This window comes from Phoca vitulina, unplaced genomic scaffold, assembly GCF_004348235.1.
Source record: "Phoca vitulina isolate PV1807 unplaced genomic scaffold, GSC_HSeal_1.0 scaffold31, whole genome shotgun sequence".
NCBI classification, from domain to species: Eukaryota; Metazoa; Chordata; class Mammalia; order Carnivora; family Phocidae; genus Phoca; species Phoca vitulina.
In genome coordinates, this window is record NW_022589734.1 from 19,948,618 (window position 1) to 19,969,678 (window position 21,061).

General features: G+C 48.1%; 1 protein-coding gene across 2 annotated transcripts in view; it reads left to right on the forward strand.

Moving 5' to 3' along the window:
• The first annotated feature begins 492 nt into the window (after window positions 1–492).
• Window positions 493–21,061, forward strand: part of E2F3 (E2F transcription factor 3) — a 72,426-nt gene continuing 51,857 nt past the window's right edge. Inside the window, exon 1 of one of the 2 annotated variants that reach the window (XM_032424744.1) lies at window positions 493–558. In XM_032424744.1, the coding sequence (XP_032280635.1) occupies window positions 541–558 (18 nt within the window). In that variant the 5' untranslated portion in view covers window positions 493–540. Of the gene's footprint in view, window positions 559–3,738; window positions 8,359–21,061 lie in introns of those variants that run through there. The other variant, XM_032424743.1, reaches the window with a different exon arrangement.

Consider the following 21,061-nt stretch of genomic DNA (forward strand, 5'->3'; position numbering starts at 1 on the left):
AGGGACTCGCGGGCAGGCGCCCCGGCCTGGGCGCATCCCGGCGGCGGCAGCGGCGGCGCCCGCGTGGCCCGAGCGCCCGGGCCTTTCTCGCCCGGCCCCGGGCCTGCCCTTGACCCGCCTCTCCCCTTGCCCCTTCCTTCCCCGCCCTGTCCCCCTCCCCGCCCCCCGGCGACGGAGGGCGGGGGCAGCCGTGTTCCCGTCCCGCCGCCTGGGTCTGTCCCTCTCCCCGGGACCCGCCGGTGACGTTTCGCACACGTGCGCGGAGGACGCGCCTGTGACTGGGGAGGAGGCGGCGGCGGGAGGGGGCGCTGGAGGGGGAGAGGGGGGCACCCACTTCCTCCTGCTCGCCGGCTCCCTGGCCTGGGACGGTCCCGGCGCCCTCGCACCCGCCCCCGGCACGGCCACCCTCCCTCTGCTCTCCCTAACCCCCCCCCCCACGGGCGCCCGCCCTCGCCCGGCGCCGCCGGTCTGTTCGGCCCTCCGGGCCCCCTCTCCAGCCGGCCCCCCCCCACCTCCCCCGGAGCCAGGCTGGTTTCGGAAATGCCCTTACAGCAGCAGGTTAGTGACCGGGACGGCTCGGGGGCTGCCGCCGCCGCGGGGGCACCGGATTCTGTTGGGGGCTGAAGCCGTGGGGGTAGGCGGTTGAGCGGGGTTTTGGAGTGGGAACGGGGGGTTGGGTGCTTGAGGGAAATGAGTAAGCAAGAAAAATCTAACTAAGTAAATGCCCCGGCCTCGGGTTCTAGGAACCTCGGGCCGGGAGTGTCCGCCCCAGGGGGTGGGTATGGTGTTTACGTGTATTTTTTTTCTAGGGGGCCGATGGATGGGCGATCGGAAAGCGGAGGGGGGGCTTCTCGCCAATGGCCGAGTTGAAGCTCTGTTTTCTGTCTTCCTTCCCTTGTGCTGGAGGGGGAGGGGGGCGGGTCAGAGGGTAGGGTGTCTGTAGGATTCCCAGGCCACCCGCCACCCCCTCCCTTTGTCCCTGTAATTTATAAAGCGCCTTTGAGAGATGATTTAGGTCAGTATGCGGCTTCTCTTTTTGTCGATACTAGAAAGAAGTGTGGCCCGGAGGTCTCTCCCCTTTCTCCTTTTCTCTCCTTCATTCCCTTCCTCCATGCCTCCTGTCTTCACCCTCGTGGTGAGGGTTGGCCCCCACGAGGTTAGAAACGAACCCGAGTCAGCTATGGTTGTTGATAATACCAGTCGTTGACCTCACCTTGTCTCAGTTCCAAATGGGTGTATTTTTTGGAGAAGCAAGATTTTGCAGGGCTCTTTAAGAAAGTCGGCACCTACGCAGCACTTTGGGAAATGAGATGGGTTTTGGAATAATGAAAATTTTTTTATTCCCTTACTCTTTCCAATTTCTCTCATGGTTGGATCTTAACTGCTTTCCAGCCCCGGAGATACTTGCTGAGGATGTGTGATATAGTCTCATATAGTCTCAAAGAAGCTCATGGTTTTTAGTGACAAGGGTCTGCCAGCAGGGGGGAGAGAGAGTACAGTACCTACTTACACATACTGTATCCAGGATGCTGGATCTCAGGCACAAGAATATTCCATGCTTTTAGCATTAAATACTGTTAACTTCATCTGACCTGAACATGTTTGAATGTTTTTTAAGCATATTGGCACCTTACATAGTTCTCTTACTATATTAGAAACCTAATCTGAAACAACCAGCTATTGACATAATTCTTGGATTGGATTCAGATTTATGGGAGAGTAGTTTTGATAATGGGAAATTAGGAGACCACCAGATTGCTGGGGTTTTTTGGGGTTTTTTTGGAATCTTAGCCTGCTTGTCGAGCCTCCAAAACTGCCTAGCCAAACTTACATGTAATTCATTGTGTTTATAAAAATTACCCTGTCTTCCAAGTTATGTCAAAACTTTATCTTTCTTTCCATGAAATTATTCCAAAATCATGAGCATTGAAGATAAAGTTTGATTTTCTTATCAAAATTATATTAAACTTTTATTTAAGTCTTGAAATTTTGTTCATCTTCTTCCCCTAAGGCAGAAGATGGCTTGGGGATAGCTGAGTGATTGGCTGAGCAGAGTAACCATTTAAACACTGTGTCCAAGAAGAGGTTGAGAACTCTGTTCTGGTGGCCAGATTTGCAGACCCATCTGGTTGCAATTCTCAGGAACATCTAACAACTTTTTACAGGGACAGATCCTCAACCTTTTTTTAATGGGAGAAAATATGTGAGTACTATCTTAGTAGCTATATTGCTGCTATCGTTTACAAGTTTTATGATCTTAGGCAAATAACTTAATTTCTCAAAAGCTTTCCTTTTCTGTAAAATGGGAACAATAGCAAGGTTAAGGTTAAGGTTCTCTTTCTTTTTAAGGGTTCAATATGATAATGCACGTAAAACTCTTCACACAGTGCCAGGCAAATAGTAGATATCCAACAAAATTAACATTCAGAAATGTTATTTCTTTTATAACTTAGAGAAATAGTGTTAAGACTTTGTGCACACTGCCTTGTTTACATATGAGAGTAAAAGGGTTAAAAGTTTTCTAAGGTGATATGTAATTAATGATACCGAATTAATTTGGGTTTTTTAATCCACAGAACGTGGCTCTTCCAGCAATGGGTGAAATAGGGACATGTCAGTAGGACAGGACTATATAGAGATTGGTGTCGAACTGCCTGTACATGATCTTGTGCCCTGAGTGGTGATAAATTTAGATCAACTCATCCTCACTTTTTCGCCTGGGCTCTACCTCTCCCGTGACTCCATGGACCTGCTCCCTTTGGGGTGCCATCTGTGCTTCCTGGCTCTCAATTGTCAGGAAGGCAGAGGCATGCTCTAGGTAAATTCATTTTCAGCTGGTGGACTATTGGAAATGGAAGAGCTGTAGAGGCCCAGAAGTGCTATTTTCTGAAGCAGAAAGGGCTTCATCATTTTCTGCCTCTTCTAAAAAAGAAGGTGAAATTTATTTCATTCTCCTCCTAGAAAATTTGGGATCTATTAACGCAAGAGACAGTGGCCTTTCACATCTGATTTAATTTAATCCAGTCACAGCAGCCTCCTGATTATACTTTGGGAAAGAACCCACAGTGCTCGAAATTTCGGTGTGAGAATGGAGGAGCCCTAGATGCTATGGCTGGGTCTGTTGTTTCCTGTGCGAGTATAAAAGAAAAACGCCGGGTTCCTGTGGTTCTATACTCAATAATCTTGCTTCTGCTGAGATATATGGTTGATGCCAAGTTTAAACTAGGAGAGAATTTTTAGTCACTACATACCCCAAAATGGAAGTTTTAATATAATGCAGTGCCCAGACTCGGGCAGTACAAATAGCTCCTCTGTAGTCAGTACCCAGGGCGCCACTCTAATCATCCCCTCAAACAAAGCACCCTTAAATGTGGCACTGTGAGCGGAGGAACCCAAGCTCGCGCACAGGAAAGGACTTTTTTTTTTTTTTTCTCCTATAAGTCATCACCTTGTGTAATGCTTGGAAGAGTAGATTCTGAGATTAATGTTGTGCGGTGTAAAGCTAACTTGAAAACAGAAAATAATACTCAAAGCTTAGGCCTGAATAAACAGCAGCACCTGGAGATTTAAAGGCTGGCGGGGGGAGGGGAGGCGGGGAGTTGCTTTTATTCTCATTTCTCAGAGATCTCATGCAGTAGTTTTCTTTTAACTTTTCTGTCTTGGGGCGCCTGGGGGGTTCAGTTGGTTAAGCGTCCCACTCTTGATCTCAGCTCAGGTCTTGATCTCTCAGGGTCATGAGTTCAAGCCCCGTATTGGGCTCCATGCTGGGCCGGGCTAGGAGCCTACTTGAAAAACAAAACCAAACCTCTTCTGTCTTGATTGCCTCCCCAAAGATATACCACCCACACCTTCAACCCCCTTTCCACAGGACTGGGACCCATTTGGCAAAGCTTCAGATATCCATCCTTAGTTTTCTGATTTCACAGGATTTCCCTGTCTTCCATTTGTCCAGTTTACAGCCACTTTGCCAGGCTCACCGGCTCCCATTCTTTTGTAACCACCTCCTTTCTTACTAACGTTGTGAAACCCAGGATGAGAGAAAGCCAACAATTGGCCTGTGCTCAGGATATCGAGTCCTGCCTCGGTGCCCATGAAACCCACTCCAAAGAGTGCAAGGCACAGAAGTAGATTTCAATTCTTATCACATTCTCTGTTTCAATTTGGTTTTTAGAGAGGGGAACTTTCCTGAATTCTTCGAGGTACTAATAAGCATGTGGTTTAATGCATATTTTCATGCTTGTTAGCAGCTTAAAAATAAGTGTTTTAGGGACTGTATTTACAATTGCTAAGAAGCATTTTTTTTCTACTAATCATTTTTCATGGGACTAAGAAGGGAAGATAAACTGGGAAAGCAGTAAATATAGGAAACCACTAATGGTATCTCCTTCCTCCTACTCTGATCCACTCTTTGGCTTCACAGAGTATCTTACGCAAAGAAAAGTTACACAACAGAAGGCTTAGAAAAGCAACAACTGAGGTGAGGACAGGAAACCCAGGAAGGGGCTTCCTATAGAGGGGTAACGCACGTAACATTTGCTCCAGTCAGAAGGAAATTGGTTTATTTTTTGTTGTCGTTTTTGCTTCAAACACTCCCCCCACCCCCATAAAGCAGGGTGTCTTTAGAACTCAAAGAATGTACAAGTTACAAGAATGCATTCTTAGTCTTCCCCGGACCTTAACTGGGGAGTCAGTCTTGTGGCCATGGTCGAGTATCACTTTGAGCAAGAAGAGATAAAGCCCACTGGGTGCCAGATGGTATCACAAAGCCCATGCACTTTGCTTTGCTGGAGAGAACCTGAGCAAAGCAGACCATTACTTAGATTTGTCAACTAAAGCAGTTTATGTCCACTGGAGGCTGATAGGGAGAATGAACAGCTGGTGGAATAGGGAAGAGATGAAGAAAAGTACAGGTGACCCTTGAACAGCATGCACACACAATCAAAATCTGAATATAGCTTTTGACTCCCCCAAAAACTTAACTACCAATAGCCTACTGTTGAACTTTTCCTGATAACGGTTATGACAGATTTTGCCTGTGTATTACATACAGTGTTATAATGAAGTAAGCCTGAGGAAAGAAAGTGTTACTAAGAAGGTCACAAGGAAGAGAAAGTACACTTCTAGTACTACAAAAAATAAAACCCCATAGAAGTGGACCCGTGTACTTCAAACCTGTGTTGTTCAAGGGTCAACTATAAGTGACTTTGGCCCAACTGTCTGGGGCTATCTTAGAGTCCAGGCAATATTCTTATAACTCAACAGTCCCTAAGAAGAACGCTTTCGGTTAGCACGGGCAACAATTGATGATTCCTGTGGTCTTTGTTCGACTCCTAACGTTGAGAGCCGTGAAGCAGCAGTTATCCTCTGACCCGATCCCTTCGTTTTGCAGGTGAAGAAATTCAGCCCCAGTGGAGTTCAGTTACTCGCCCAAGGTCACAGGCTAGCTCATGGCAAAGCCAGGACTGAAATTAGAGACTTGAATTCTTAGAGGAAGCCTCAATCACCAAGAAAAAGTTAACTATGTCTTAGGTGCCCTATATGGGAAAAATCGGATGTATAGAGTCCGTTTTAGATGGCCTTCAGGAGGGGTGACTTTTTTTTTTTTGACATGTGCACGTATGGAAGTATCCTTTGAACAGTTGGTCTTGGAGTAACAACTCATTGTCAAATATTCGGAATAAGCGAGTGACTTTATATGTTCAATGAAAGGGAATTTTTCAAAATGGGAGGAATGACTGACTTATAAAAACGTGGCAGTGTTTTTAAAGCTTTGTTACTTACAAGCTTGTTCTCTGTGTATATGACATTTCAGGTGCTTTTATTAAAAGAGGAAACATATAGAGAAGAGAACCTAAGCGGACTTTTGAAACTTTCTTCAGGGCAGGGGCACCAAATAGCTCCGGTGCTGGAAGTTTTGTCCGGGGCCATCCACGTCTGGAGTTACTGGACAGGTTTTCAGAGGTCCTTGGTCACACTGGCCTAGTGGCTCTTCCCGCAGGAAAGACTTCTGATCTAACCAAGTGGCTGGTCAGTTAACACTTTCAGAGGAAGTCACCATCCCCTAAAACCCAGAACGCATTTCATTAAAATGTCAACTTTTACTGGTGGAACTGAGGAAGCTTAAAAATAGAATCACTTCAAGCCCTGGAGCCTAAAAGTGAAACCTAATCTGAGGTGGCTGTAGTTCATCCAGTTGTTAGGGGCTCGGATCTATGGCTTGTGTGTCGCCCACAGACCCGCAAGGGGCTGTGCGGAGCGCCGGCCTCTCGGCCAGGGAGCACTCAGGAGCATGAAGACAGCAGTTGTGGTTATCAGTGAAACTCATGTTCCAGAAGATATTTTGGTAAACGGAGTCCATCTTCCAGGCAGCGAGAAGCCGAATGCCCTTGGTCCTCCCGGCCAGCTCATGCCTGGCTACCCCGGAGAGCCTTTTGGCTCCTCTGGCATGCTCCAGTTTTCATGACCCCAGTGGTTGTGGCTCCGGACCCTGGGGTCATGGGAAGGGAGCTCAGAGCCCCGAGAGCTCGAGTGCTCACCCCCTCCTTTGCCCACTGCCATTTCTGATGCTCTGAGGTTCTAGAGCTAGAAAACCGGAGCTGTAGCCCTGTGGGCCCCAAGCCCCATCCCCTTTGAGTCCCACTGGGTCCGGCAGGCCTTAGGAGAGAGGAAGGCTCGTGTGCCAAACGGCACCCTCACCTTGAATTCAGGCGACAAGGGAAGGGCAGCTGGGTATGAGGGTCAGATGGTGGAGTCCAGAGCCAGGGCACCTGGGTTCTTACTCTGGCTCCGCGCACCAGCCATGTGACTTGGGGCTTAGCACGCTGAACCTCTGCGTCTCAGTTTCTAACCGGTAGAATGGGAAGATCACAGTACCTAACCCCTGCACCCCCAGGGGGGGTTAGGAAGATTGCAGGAGTTCGTATTTGTAAAGTGGGTAGGCAAGGCCTGGCACGTGGGAGGGGTCGTGAGAGTGTTCAGCAGATACCTGGCAGGACCGGGCTCCCCTTCCACGGCCATCTCTTGGGCTGTCCTTTGTGGCCTGTTTTCTTAACTAGCCCGGCCCTCACTTAAACCCAGTTACACCTCCACAAAAGGTGGTGGCGGGGAGGAGGAGTGACGCACGGAGCCATTTTCTCCTGACCTGGTCATTAGGGTCTGTGTCTCTTGATAAGCCGTGCACTGACTTGGGAGAAGGAACAGAAGAATAAGCTTCTTATTATAATAGTCCTAGCAGTAGTAATCGCGTCGTGAGGAAAGTCTTTATTTCTGCGATTAAATGCGTTAATAAAGTTGCACTGTTAGCGTGATTTCACTTCTGCACAGTAAACCGTGGCTTAAGACTGAATGGCCGGAATCGGGGTGTCTGAGCACCCTGGGACCCAGCCGGCGCAGAGGCCCCCGTCCATGGAGGGGGTGGGAGGAGAGGGCTGCGCTGATCTCCAGGGTCAGGGAGCCTGCCTCCGGGCCTCCCTGTCCCCTTCACCGCTCACCTCTCCCTCTGCCTGGCTTCTAGAAGGATGCCAGGATTACAGCCTTCCCTGGCTGCTCTTGTGACTTACCAAATTAATTACAACCTTTTCTGCGGCATTCGAGGTCCTCCCGGCTCAGCTGCTGGCCGGGCACAGCGCTTCAGATGGCTGCAGGGTTCCTTCTGGTGCCTTCGTTTGCTCGTGGGTTCCCTCTCCTCCCACTCCACCTCGCTTCTCTGGCTGCCCTCATTCCCACCGGCCCCGAGTCCGCCTCCTCGCCGCCTCATCACTGGCGTTCCTGCAGGCTCCAGGAAACCCGTCCGGGGTGGCTTCACCACGTACTGCGCACAGTGCCTTCTACACTGTAAGACCCAGATCCTCGAGAGGCGTTTTCGTTCGATGTCTCCGGTGTGCTTGGCACCCTGGTCGGTCTGTGAGGGATGGAGAAGAAGTCGGAGGTGTGACCCGCCCACTCTCGAGTTTACAGTCTGTTTGGGGAGACAGGCTTTAAACACAAGGTGATTTCACGAGCAAGACTAAACAGGAGTCAGGAGGAAAACGAGACTCATCTAGTCCTCAGTGGTGCGGTGCCGACAAGAGGTGTTGGCTGGGCCAGGAGAGAGGGGAGCTCTCAGGATCATTGGTCTCGGAGCACACGAGGGTGCACATTTGAATCATCTGGGCACTTCCAAAAACATACCAAAAACTCAGGCCCCACCCGGATTAATTAGAATCCTTGAGGGTGGCATCCAGACATGGGAATTTTTTTCTTTTTTTCAAAGTGTCCCAGATGATTTTGCTGTGCATTCGCAGTTGGAACCATGGAGCTAGATGGAGAAGGAAGATTGAGGAGATTGTTCATGGCTGGGGAAGCATCATGAGGCAAAAGGTAGGGAGAGGAATATAGGTCACACAAGGAGAGACCAGTTGGACTGAAGTCAATACGGGGGAATAACAGAACCTAACATTGGATATGTTGGTAGAATTGGTCTAGAATAGGGCTTGGCCTTCCTACGACGGTCAGGCAGGGAGTTAATCCTAAGTGATGTGGGGGGCTATGCTTGCTATTAAAGGGGGGCCATGGGACCCAGCCCTAGGCAATGTCTGCCAGAGGGGAGGGCAGGCCCTGCGTGTTGCCATGTCTTCAACCTTCTTAAAATGCCAGAATCTACCAGTTTTAAACTGTTGGCTCGATTAAATAGGAAAATGTGCAGGCCAAACAAAATAGGTCTCTAGGACAGATTTGGCTTAAGGGCTGCCACTCAGCAGTCTCTGGTCTATGGGATAATAATAGCTAATGTTTATTGAGTGCCCGAGTGTGTGGAGGGTGCTAAACTAAGTGCTTTACGCACATTAGCACATTATCCACATAACAACCTATGAAGTGGGTATTATCATCATGCTTGTTCTGCACAGGGAGAAACAGTGAGGGGTTAAGGGGCTGGCTCTGGTCCCCACTGATGAGTGGGGCCGCAGAAATGGAACCCGAAGGGCCTGGCTACAAAGTCTCCGCTCATTCCTGGCTTTTATCCTCTGTGGTCTCTGACATGGTATTCGTTATATAGTAGAAACTCAAGATGCCTGTCAAAAAGGAATCACCCGGTGTTTTTCCAAGCTTCCCTGATAGTAAGAATTGCCTGTAGCACTTGTCCCTCTACCCTCTTCAATTAGAAATACCAAGATCTTCTGATCTTCTGGGATGTGTGACAAACACCGGTGGATGGAAGGAGCTGAGCACAGGCAAAGGTTCTGGAAGCTGGAACGGCCAGGCGAGGGCTGAAGCTACCTGCAGAACCCGTGCACTAGTGTTAGGCTCATCTCAGCTCCTTCCTCAGCCCAGAGGGACTAGCCCAGCAGACCCTGGAAACCTGGGCCAGGTGCGCTGAACCCCAAGCCCGCCCCTGTGCCTCCAACACCCGTATGTCCAGGTCATTGCTAAGGCAGACCATCTGAAGATGGGTTACCCAAAACCCAAAGTGAGCGAAACAAGAAGGGGCTCCCAAAGCACTGAGAACCTCGGCTCAGAAGGTCCAAGCGGGTATGATTGCCGCATGCCGGGTACCCACACGGGCTGGGAACATACCATATCGTATGACATGCTTTACATCGTGCCCTCAGAGGATTTACTTGACCCTGTAGTAGGAAGGGTTTTCATTCTGTTGGGTCTAGGCCTGCCTGGAACAGGTTACCAAGTGAACTCAAAGCCAGGAAATTTCCCTGGGAAGGGAGCCAGGTCACACCATTCAGGGTATGGGCGCCATAGATCTCATGAGTCTGGAAGCAGGATAACAACAGTGACCATGTGAAAAGGCAGGACAGAAGTGAGGGAAAGGCTGAGAAAAGAACTAAAAGGACTTTAGACTGCCCCTATGTTTCGCTCCAAGGGTGTCCTCCATCATGGTGTACGCTGTGGGGAGTGAATGGTTATTTGGTAGGAGGTGGTTGTGAGTGACACCACAGGCCATCCAGCTTCCTAAGAGGCTAGGGCCACGCACTGGAAATGTGGCCTCAGCACAGAGGTCTCAGTGGGCCTCTTGAAGAACAATGGCGAGCCAAGAACTGGTCTCCCTAACTTAAAAAAAAAAAAAGGACGAAAATTAATGTGGGGCCACAAGAAAACCTTTCATTGTTTTCACTTCTCCCCGTGAAATATGAAAACGAGACAGATCCATCAGGTTGATTTGGGGGATCAATACTGTCAGGGCTCTCTGAGACGAGCCATCAGATGTTATTTATTATGTGCTTTACCAGGTCCAGGCCTAGCTCCTGGCTGCTTTGAGAAAGCCCACAGTTTGCAACCCCTCGAAGGCGAGAGCCAGCTAGGGAGTGCTGCGCATAAAGAAAGGTCACATAATTGCATCTTGAACTAAGATGGCTCTTTGGACCGTAATTTCCTAGGTTCTCTGATTTTGCTGATTAAAAAAAAAAAAAATCTTGAACTTTCTTAAGCTCTAGCACATTAGCATTTAAAAATGAGTCGTTGAGTACTCCTCTGGAGGAAAGACTCATGTAAACTCTTAAGTATCTTTATAATTAATTTTTAAATATGTAACTTGTACTTAAGCCCATTTCCAGCACTCCACGAACTGACCGATTTTGTGGCTGTATTGGGTGGCAAAACTGGTGACGTTTTACACTAATCATGTAAAGTTTCCAACCTTTCACGTTGCTGTTTTCCCCATTAGCATCTCCAACACCCTAAATCTGGGACTCTAGGATGCGGGGCTCTTAGCCCCGGTGTCGGGGCGGTGGGTCACTAAAGGAGCACAGGGCTCAGAGATCTGGCCTCAGAAACAGGCTCTGTCACTTACCAGCATGTGACCTTTTACAAATGAGATGTATGAGCTGAAGGTACGTAAAATAGTATTTCCTGTCTCCTTCAGTGGTTCGAAGGATTAAATGAGATAGCGTTTATAGGAAATGTGTGTTCCTGATTTAGTGCGCACCCCTCCTCCACCTCCACAGTAGAAACTCTTGAGTGTTGGTGAGTCTGAATTCTCAGTATTTTTACCCCCTCCAGGGAAAGCAGAGTGTTGGACAGATACTTATCGCACGCCCACTTTGTGCAGAATGCAGTTCCCAGTGTTCTGAGGCCTTCAAAGGCGACCAAGACGCTCTTGCCCTCATCAGGAGAAAGGCAAGATGGAACATGTTCTTCAGTCATTAAGACAAGAAAAAAGACAGTGAAGGCCGTAAGATGGTATCGATGGAGTTTCTTAGGCATCCAAACTTGGGGAAGAGGACAGAAAGCTTGAGGGCATTTGAAAATGGAGAAGGATTTCAGGCACCACTGACGTTTTGGGCAGAGACTGCCTCCACTCAATGCCAGTACCCCCTCCGAGTACAACATCAGCGTGGTCTCTGGACATTGCCAGTGTTTCCTGGGGGCAAAGTCAACCCCCACCCCATTGAGAACCGCTGTACTAGAGCTTGAAGGAAGGGCAGAAACAGGGAATCCCATAGATGCATCTTCAATATAAAGTGTATATTGACACTCTAAAATATGTAGAGATTTTCAAAGCATGATTTCTCATAGCTTGAATTTAATTTCGGCATGCCTGCCCTCCCGTGGAACCCCAGAGCCATGCTCCCACCCTTGGTCGATGATACAGAGAAAACATGCTCTGCCTAGCCTGCCGAAGCCCTGGCCCGTGTCTGGGTGGGCGTGCTGTGAATCGGCCACTCAAAGCCTCCCCATAACTTGGAGAAGAAAGGATCAAAGTCTGCAGCTCAGCGAAGGCCGAGGAAGTTTTGCATTTATCATTTACTGACCTGGGTCATTAAGACAGACCTGCTTAGGACCTCCTGCTCAGCGTGGCTGTTGATCCCCGTGCAACCATGCCATACTTCTGACAATTTGGGCACATGATTTTCCCTCCCAGCCCCATCTCCCTCACCTGAATTGGGGTTCCTACATCACAGGGCTGTTGTGAAAGTCGAATGCCATAATGTGTGTCAAGTGCTGGCTCCAGGGCTGGCCACGTGCTCAACTCGGGAGTGTTTGCCGTCATTGTCCATACGGGTGTCCGTGGTGGTACCATTGTTGTTAAGTAGAAGCTTCCCTTCCAGCGCAAACCAACTTAGCAAATAGGGTGAAGTGGATTGAGAGGTGCAAACTTGCAGTTATAAAATAAGTTAGTCACAAGGGTAAAAAGTACAGCATGGGGAATAGTCCAGTAATATTGTAATAACTTCATAGGGTGATGGTGACGGTAACTATGCTTATTGGTGGTGAGCATTTCCTAGCGCAGGTAATTGTTGAATCACTGTGCTGGACACCTGAGACTAACATCATATGCGTCAACTATACTTCAATTAAAAATAAAAATAACGGGGCGCCTAGGTGGCTCAGTTGGTGAGGCGTCTAACTCTTGGTTTCGGCTCAGGTCTTGATCTCAGGGTCATGAGATGGAGCTCCGCGTTGGGCTCCGTGCTCAGCGCGGAGTCTGCTTGGGATTCTCTGCCTCTCCCTCTCCCTCCTCTCTAAAAAAATAAATAAATAAAAATAAAAATAAATGCTCAGAAGAAAATAATCTTAAATGTGCATACCAAAAAAGAAGTTAGAACGGTAAAAATCTTTTTAAAAAGAATTGGAGTCTGTAGAGATTTAAGAAACATCTGTTAATGTGTTATTAAGCTAGCAGAAGTAAATCAATGTCAACTGAGAAATATTAATTTGCATCAAATACTTAATAAGAAAAAATGCATAATATACGTTTTTCATCATAAATAGTAATTGTGCAGTCCAAACATTTTGAAATACATCAGCCAACCAGGAAATTTATACATTGTTGAAGACTAGATTACATTTGTAAATGAGGAGAAGAACCTGGTGTTTTGTTTTTTTTTTTTAACGTCATGTTTATTATATTTTGCAAGTGACAATATTAACTGTGGTACCCACAGAAGCAGATGACAGAAATGTCAGCTCTATGTCTCCTTGAAGTGACACAATTTCCCCTTCTAATAAAAAAGAATACTATAGCCCCCCTTCCATTCAAACTTGCTCACTGAAACACGGAAAATCTGAGTTTCGAGTTTTCAGAATTAGATGCTTTAGCAAGAATATGCATATCAACTACTTTGCATTCTAAAGTAGTATTGGGCTGCCGGACTAGAAAGACACGAACATGCCACGAAGAGGTCAACTGGGCGCCCGTGGCGTGGGCTCTGCACAACATTTAACTGTACCCCCGGGGGTGTGGAGAGCCTCCACCTGCTCAGGAGAGCCGGCAGTGCTCATCCCGCCCCAACTCTGCGTCCAGTGATGCCACGTGGATAGCTCGTAACTGACCATGGTGGAAGGATTTACGCCAGGGAACGTGGCACATGCCACATGCCACATGCCACAAATTAGGGCTTTTTTTTTTTTTTTTCCTGGAGAGCTGGTTGTGAAATATTTAAAAATGTATTCTGTTGTGACCATGAAAGAAACAAACAAACCCAAAAACTGTTAGCAGCCACTCCCTTTGTAGCTGGTGCATATACAGCCACTTTCCCTGGCTCGCTCCTGCCCGTATGGGCCGGTCTCCACCATGGAGCGTACCGATTCATTTGACTTCCCTGGTAGGGGTGTATGGGGCACGTGCTATGCGTCAGCCCCTCTTCTGGGCGCTGGGCGTAGAGCAACACACAAAATCCCCTGCCTTTGTGTGGCTCAGATTATCAGAATTGATAAAAGATTTTGCCACATCATAAATACCCTGTTCCCATCTTTGATGGAGCCTGGTGTTTTTTGTTTTTTGTTTTTTTTTTTTAAAAGAACAGTGGTTCTGAGGTGTGTGGTCTCAGGCCAGCAGAAGCACTTGGGAGCATGTTAGAAATGCAGACTTTGCGTTCACACCTGAGACCTACTGAGGCAGAAGCTCTGGGGTGGGAAGCCGCAGTGTAGGGTTCAACTGCACCCCCTCCCCGGCCCGTCATCCTGGTGCACCAAGTTCGAAAGGCACTGTTAGAGAAAAGACAGCTCTCAGCAAGAAAGGGCTGGGGAATGCTGAGGCCTCCCTGTGTTACAGTGTTGCTCACGTAAGTGCAAGTCTCCTAGCAGCAAAGCTTACAAACCATAGTCTTGGGTGTATCAAGACGGTTCGAAACTGGCAGTACCCCTTGGTCTCTCCCTGGGCCTGGCATCCCTCCCTGAAACCAGAGGCTCCGGGAGGATCCTGCCCGCTGCAGCCCAGAACTCAGTAACAGAAATTCTTAGCCTTCTTTGGGCTTTTCATCATCCGGCAAAACAGGGAAACTGCTTCCCTCCCTTTTCCCCAGAGACTGTTGACATGTTTGCTTGACAAATATTTTCCTCCTTTTAATTCCTTCCCTCTTAATGGTCCTCTTATCTAGCACCATTAAAAATCTTTATAACCAAATCGCCAGCCAGATGTACAGGACTTATCTGGAAATGAAATGGTTGCTCTCCTTCCATGTCTGGTAATTTGGGTATTTAAAGATATTGTGAGGAGCAGATGAAATGAGAGACCACGGGAAAGTGTCCAGCCTGGAGCCGGGCACAGAGTGGCCGGGCACTCATTTACCGTCTGCAGTTCCTGCCCCATCCCCAGTAAAGGCATTAAACAGATCGCACGCTCCTTCTTGCGAAAAGCTTTTGACTACCCACAGTTTGAGTGGGTATGAATCACCATCATATAAATTATAATCAAAATCATGGAATCAGAAATTCTTGATTAGTTAAAACTTACATATATATAAAATTAAACTTAGAAACTAGAAAATAAAAAAGATGTTAACCTCATTTTTTTTTCTTCATGAAGAGGGGTGGGAAAAAAAAGACCCTAATCAGAGTGGCAGAAATTCTTCTGCACCAGCCCAAACCGGGGTCGACTTCTTAAGTAACCTCTCTTCAGTTTATAAACGCTAATCGACTGCTACCCATGTTAAAAGGAGGGTTTGGGTTGGAACGATACTTTCTTTTGAGGACAGGCTGTCTTGAAAACGCATGTGAAGGATCATGTGGCTTGGTTATGGCCCAGGTTTGTCTTGGTGGTTCTCTTTCTAAAAAAATGTCTCTCTAGCCATTCGGTGGGCAGCTCCGCCCCCTTTCTGCCCACCTTCAGCCAAACCATCTTCTGGTGACAGACAGTTTTTAGTTTGACAGTTTTAAGCTTGCCATTTGCGGCCGATGATATTATAGAGATCGAGAAAACACAGCAGGCAGTACTCATTTCTTGCTTCCTGCTTTGCTCGAGAGTGTGAGCATCAGCTTTTCTGAAGCCCTTGACTTCCGACGTTTGCGGCTCGGTGTCATGAGGGTGGCCAAGGTGTGGCCCTTAAACGCCGGCCACTTCTGAAGGTCTAGCATGACTCAGCCGCTGCCATCTTCCCAAAACCAGGTCCGGGGTGTGGTCCTCCCGTCCTGCCTCGGGGAGTAAAAGAAGTCAGCCGTGTCATCTACTGTAGTTGAGTTTTATAAATATTTTTTAGACGGATCCAGGCATACGTTGTCACATTTGACAGTTACAGGTTGCCAAGTGGTGAGCTCTTTTGGGTCTTGCTCTACCTTTTGCTGTAATACAAGAATGAAGGTGTTGAAATGGCCAGCTTGTTGGCTGCCCTTTTTAGGTCAGGAAGGTCTCCTGCTGCTGTGTAGGCCCCCACTTGGCAGGATTAGGAACTTGGATCTCTTGCCCTGGGAAACTTCTTTGTGTAAATCAGACTTCTGAAGACTGATAAACTAGTGTGTGAACTTGCTCGTTGACCCTGGGACATCAAACCGCCGGTCGCTGACCTTGCTGTTGCCTTGCATCCCCGATCAGGAGGTTATTAGCGGTGTCAGGTTCAAGTTGAATGATCCTGTTAGTATCCAGCTTTCATAGCTCCTCTCTGGAGCCCACCTGCCAAGGTGGGGCACATACTGGCTGCTGAAGGAACGTAAGGGACCCTGTCATTCACTCAGGTGTCCACCCATGACCGCTGTGAAACACTGACTATGTTGCCCTTTTTTTTTTTTTTAAAGAGGAAACGTGTTTTTAGTACATGCTTATTTAAAGAAATCAAAGACAGTCAATGGAGTAAAACTTTAAATACCCTGTCCTCCCACCTCGTCCTGCTTCCCTTCCTAGACGTAACCACAATAACAGCTTGGCCTTTCCCTTTTTTGTTCATTTGCAGATATATATTTTATACAAAGGTACAAATTATGGCTTGCAGTCTTTGCTTAGCAAGACCGTAGACACATTTCCACGCCGGGGTTCACCCTTAAGTCATTGCTGTGCTGCAATCCATCATATTGATGAATGCAGTGAGCGCTTCCCGTGTGGTCGTGGTTTCTGTTATTTCTGGTTCTCACTGTCCTCGTGCGTGTGTTTTTGTACGTGTGTGTGTCTCCTCCAGGGAGGTGTAGAGGCTGCCTGTTTTCCTGTACTGTTTCCAATATTGGGTAACATTAGTCTTTCTGCAGTTTTGCTCGTGATCTCTGATTTTTATTTTGTGTGTTTTCTTAATGAATACTCGTTCACCACCACCTCCACTACCACTATTTATACAGTGTATTTATGTGCCAGGATTGTGGCACAGGACTGGAAATTACTGATTTCAACTTCAGCACCCCTGTGAATTTGCTATGATTATTGTCCTCATTTTACAGATGGAAACTGAAGCATCCCTGACCCGATTTGTATTTCTGTGAGTTGCTTCTTGGAATCCTCTACCATTTTTTTGTTTACAAGGCTATTTATAACTTTCTTTTTGAATTATAGGACTTTTTAATGAGTTGCAGATACTGGACTTTCTCTGGTGTGTGCACCTGTGTGTGTAGTAACTATTTTTCCCTTTTTGTCATTTTCCTATTAATTTTACCAGTGAAATATTTCTCTCTACCAAAGTTTTGCTCATTTTTTTTAAACATATAAAACTATAATCTCAACAGTTTATGAGTTTGGTGGCTTGTTTTGGGAAAGTCTTTCCTAATCCCTAAATTATAACAATATTCTGTATTTTCTTCTCCCGACATCATAATTGTGTTATTTTGATCTTCAACCTCCTTGGAAGGGTGCGTGTGTGTGTGTGTTTCTGTTTGTGTATGTTAGAGACCTAACTTTATATTTTTCCCAAACGGAGAGCCAATCGTACTAGTGCCCTTTGTTGACCAGCTCAGCCTTTCCTCATGAATTTGAAACACCATTTCTGGGGCGCCTGGCTGGCTCAGTCGGTAGAGCGTGCGACTCTTGATCTCGAGGTTGTGAGTTCAAGCCCCATACTGGGTGTAGAGATTACTTAGGGAAAAAAAAAAAAAAACAAATGCCACATTTATCCTACAAAAGTGTGTGTGTGTGTGTGCGCACACGCACATGGATCTGTATTGGTCTGATAATTGTCTGCCTTTGTGAACAGTTTTGTACAGCAGCCATGGCCCTGAGCATCTTGTGTGTATTATTGCATCTGACAGAGCAACCCTTCCTCATGTGTAGATGAGCAGAGGGAGGTTCAGGGGTTCAGCACCTTGTCCCCGGCTACGCTTCTAGACGGTGGTAGAAGCAGGATTCCACACCAAGTGATTTCCAGCCTCTTGTTTAACCCCGATGCTAGCCAGACACGGCGAGTCGCCTCCCGAGGTGTTTCCAGGGCCTTTGGGATGGGTAGTTAGGTGGCTCCGTGGGCTATGGGGCAGTCGGTGGTACTTACCGAGCGTTTACTGTGTGTGGTGGAAGAGCCAACGAGAGCCCTCCTAAGGACTCCCACATTGGGGGCAGCAAGGGTTGAAAAATCCATCCTCGCTCAGGGTATTTGTTCGCATTCAGGACGTGGGTCACCGCGGGACCCCAGCGTAACCTAGAAATGAGAGGAGGGGGAAATGGTTTAGCTACATGCTTCTTGGGCCTGGAGTTGTGAGGAGGATGCAGCCCCGGACATTCCAGGGCATTCTGGCGGGAAAGGTCCTTGGCGTGTGGCACGCACACACACACACACACACACACCCGGAGGGGCTACACGTGTTAGGTCTGGGGGAGGAACAAAGAAAGGTCTTCGCAATCTGGAAACACGTTGCTGGAGAGGAGAATTTAAACTGGGGCATTTTTTTCCTCCATGTCTAAATCAGTCTACCTGCCAGGCTGAGCCTTCTTTGCAGGCGGTTGCCCCTTGATTCGATTTCTCTCGGGTGCCTCCTGTTCTTAAGGGTGAACATCAGGGAAGTAATTTTCTTTGGAGAACTTTGGAACTGCCTCCTACACAGAAGTCCAGCTGAGCGCCCACTGGGAGCCTTAGAAAAGTAATCCTATTTATTAGTAGGAGTATATTGATTCTGTGTGTAAAACGGACCCAGAGGCCTGTGACAATGAGTCCATCTGAAATTATAATTTAAAATATCTAACAGACTAGCTGTGCTGAAATACTACTCCAGAATATAAATGATTAGGTGCTTAGTGAATTTCTCATGTACGTGTAATTAAAGTGGCAATTGGTGGGTCAAGTTTGTTTTCATATCCTAAGTCATTTAATTTACCTTTTCTTCTTCAACCATCACTGGTAGTAAGGAGAGAGGAATCGCTATTAAATCTTATAGGCCTTTATAAAAATAGATCATTGTGCCTTCGTTGTTCATTTATCTGTTTAATCAGTCCACATTCCCCGATCTTGTATTATAAAACAAAAGGCACCTCATCAAAGAATTCTCCTTTTGACTGCATAACGGCAGTCTTAATTCCGTGGAAGTCTGCAAGGTTTCCCTCGCAATCGAGAGGTGAATGTGTAATCGTCTTATTATCTATTTAGCACAGGCCATGCGGCCCTCTTTCTTTCATCTGCACTTGTGGCCGGGACGCCTGCCCGAGCCTCCGTGTCTCTGGAATCTCTCTGGTCACCACCGAGTGTCACTAGGCGACCGTGGCCACAGGTGGGCCCTCCGGGGTCGCGCTGGTGGTGAGCCCCGAGATGCCGCGGCTCTGCCTCCACCGGCCTGGGCTTTCTGTCACTCCCAGGGTTTAAGCTTCAACTCTGCCCGCTCAGTTAGCGGTCATTCTCCTCCTTGCCTTCAAAACGGATTTTCACTTCTTCCTCCCCCCCCCCCCCCCCCCCCGCCCCATACAACCGCCCTGGCATCCTGGATTTTTCCATTCTTGACAAATGATCTGTCCACTGTAACTGTAGCTCCCCTGTGCTGATATCCGTTGAAATTAGACCCAGAATCTAAATGTGGCTTCATGAAGCCACGGGTGGGACGTTTTTCTCTCCAGATAGTCCGTGGTCTTCAGGCACCCGAACCACCCAGCTGTACCTTCTCCGCTGTGACGCGTGGGGGGAATGGGGTGACCTGTGTCCGCAAGTTCCACCCAGGGCGCCATGCTAGCTGTTTTTGCATCTGTAATGAAGTAGAGAGGTGTTCACCACCAAGGCTGCCTGCCTCCCTGGGGCATGGTGAAGCGACTTCAAACTAATTGCATCTCTGATCATATAAAAGGAATCCAGAGCCTCCCTAGGTTTGCTTCCACAGCTACTCCTCAACCCTAATGAGACTTTGTAACCCAAAGATGAAACGTTTTATTTCGGCTCCCTGGACTGAGTTACCGACACACTTTGTATCTGGTCCTTTTTCTCTTAGAAGTTCAAAACAGTAATTTGGTCCAGAAACTACTGCAAAATAGGTACCTGACAAATGTGACTCTGTTTGGGCTGGAGGTGGGCCAGACTGTGCGGTGATCACTTACAGGGCAGGGGGGAGGTCCGCCGAGGGGGTGGGTTTGTTGTGTGGTCAGACTCGGGGGGCCTGGTGTCTGGCAGGGGTCACAGCCCGGATGGACAACGTCGGTCAGTCCTTACACCTCTAGGCTCCAGTTCCTCATCTGTCAAATGTGAGTGATCTTCAAAGCCTCCTTCTACTTGGACCTTCCCTGATGTGTCCGCTCAAGCCACAGGCACCCGCCACCGTGGCCCCTGGGTTCTTGGGGGCCTCGGGGAGGATTCGCCGCCCCAGGTGGCCACTCATCTGCCGCTGTGCATTTGGAGCACCGCTGGAGGTGACTCAGACCTTGTGCAAGGGGGGAGCCCCAGCGTGAGTCGCCTCCCTCCCACCACTCGCCACACCCCTCCCCAGCCAGACTTGATGTCTCTGACTTCTCCACTTTTCAAAGTCCTAAGGGTTAATTATGATGTTCACTATTTACATTTGCATTCCTGATAGTGCTCTTTCCAAAGTGAGTGGCACTGGTTCATTTTCAAGTCTAAGTAGATCTCAGACTCAGGGCGTGGTTCTCCTGGCCTTTGAGATGGGCCCCGCCCCAACGCGGCAGGCCTGGGTGAATGTTACACTCGCCCAGAAATCGCTGAATCTCATTGCCGGCTGGTTGCCAGGACTTTGGTCCCTTCCCTACAACAACCCAGGAAACCACCTCCGGGTTTCTAGTGACTTTCTTTTCCCCTCCAAGCTGACATGGGATTAGACTTTGGAATTACTTAGGTTGAAAATCTCATGAGCCCTGGGGGCTTGGGCAAGCTATTTCACTTTTCCAGGTCCTCAGTTCCTTCATCCATAACATGGGACAGTTAATGACCGGCGGCTCAGGGGGGAGATGGAGGGATGAGTAAGAATGCATGCCTGGAATGTCGAAAGTGATCAGAAAGGTTAGTTCTTACTCTCTATGGGGAGGAAGTTGGAGAGACAGGCCAAAAACAGGTCTCGGCTCTAAACCTCCTGTGAGCACACGGCTCCCCGTGTATACAGAGATTCAGAAGCATCTTTAGATAGATAGACCTGTTTATTTTAATTAGACCCTACATATATTTAAGAACCATTTCGATCAGCATGGCTTTGGTGCAAATTCTGTTCTCTCTCTCTCTCGTTATTCTAAGCTGTCCTGCAATGGTATTTTTTTAAAAAATTGCTGGAACTCGGGCACCTGGGTGGCTCAGTCGTTAAGCGTCTGCCTTCGGCTCAGGTCATGATCTCAGGGTCCTGGGATCGAGCCCAGCATCGGGCTCCCTGCTCTGCGGGAAGCCTGCTTCTCCCTCTCCCACTCCCTCTGCTTATGTTCCCTCTCTTGCTGTGTCTCTCTGTCAAATAAATAAAATCTTAAAAAAAAAAAAATTGCTGGAACTCAGGACGGCGCAGTTGCGGGGGGGGGGGGGGGGGGGGGGGGGGGGGG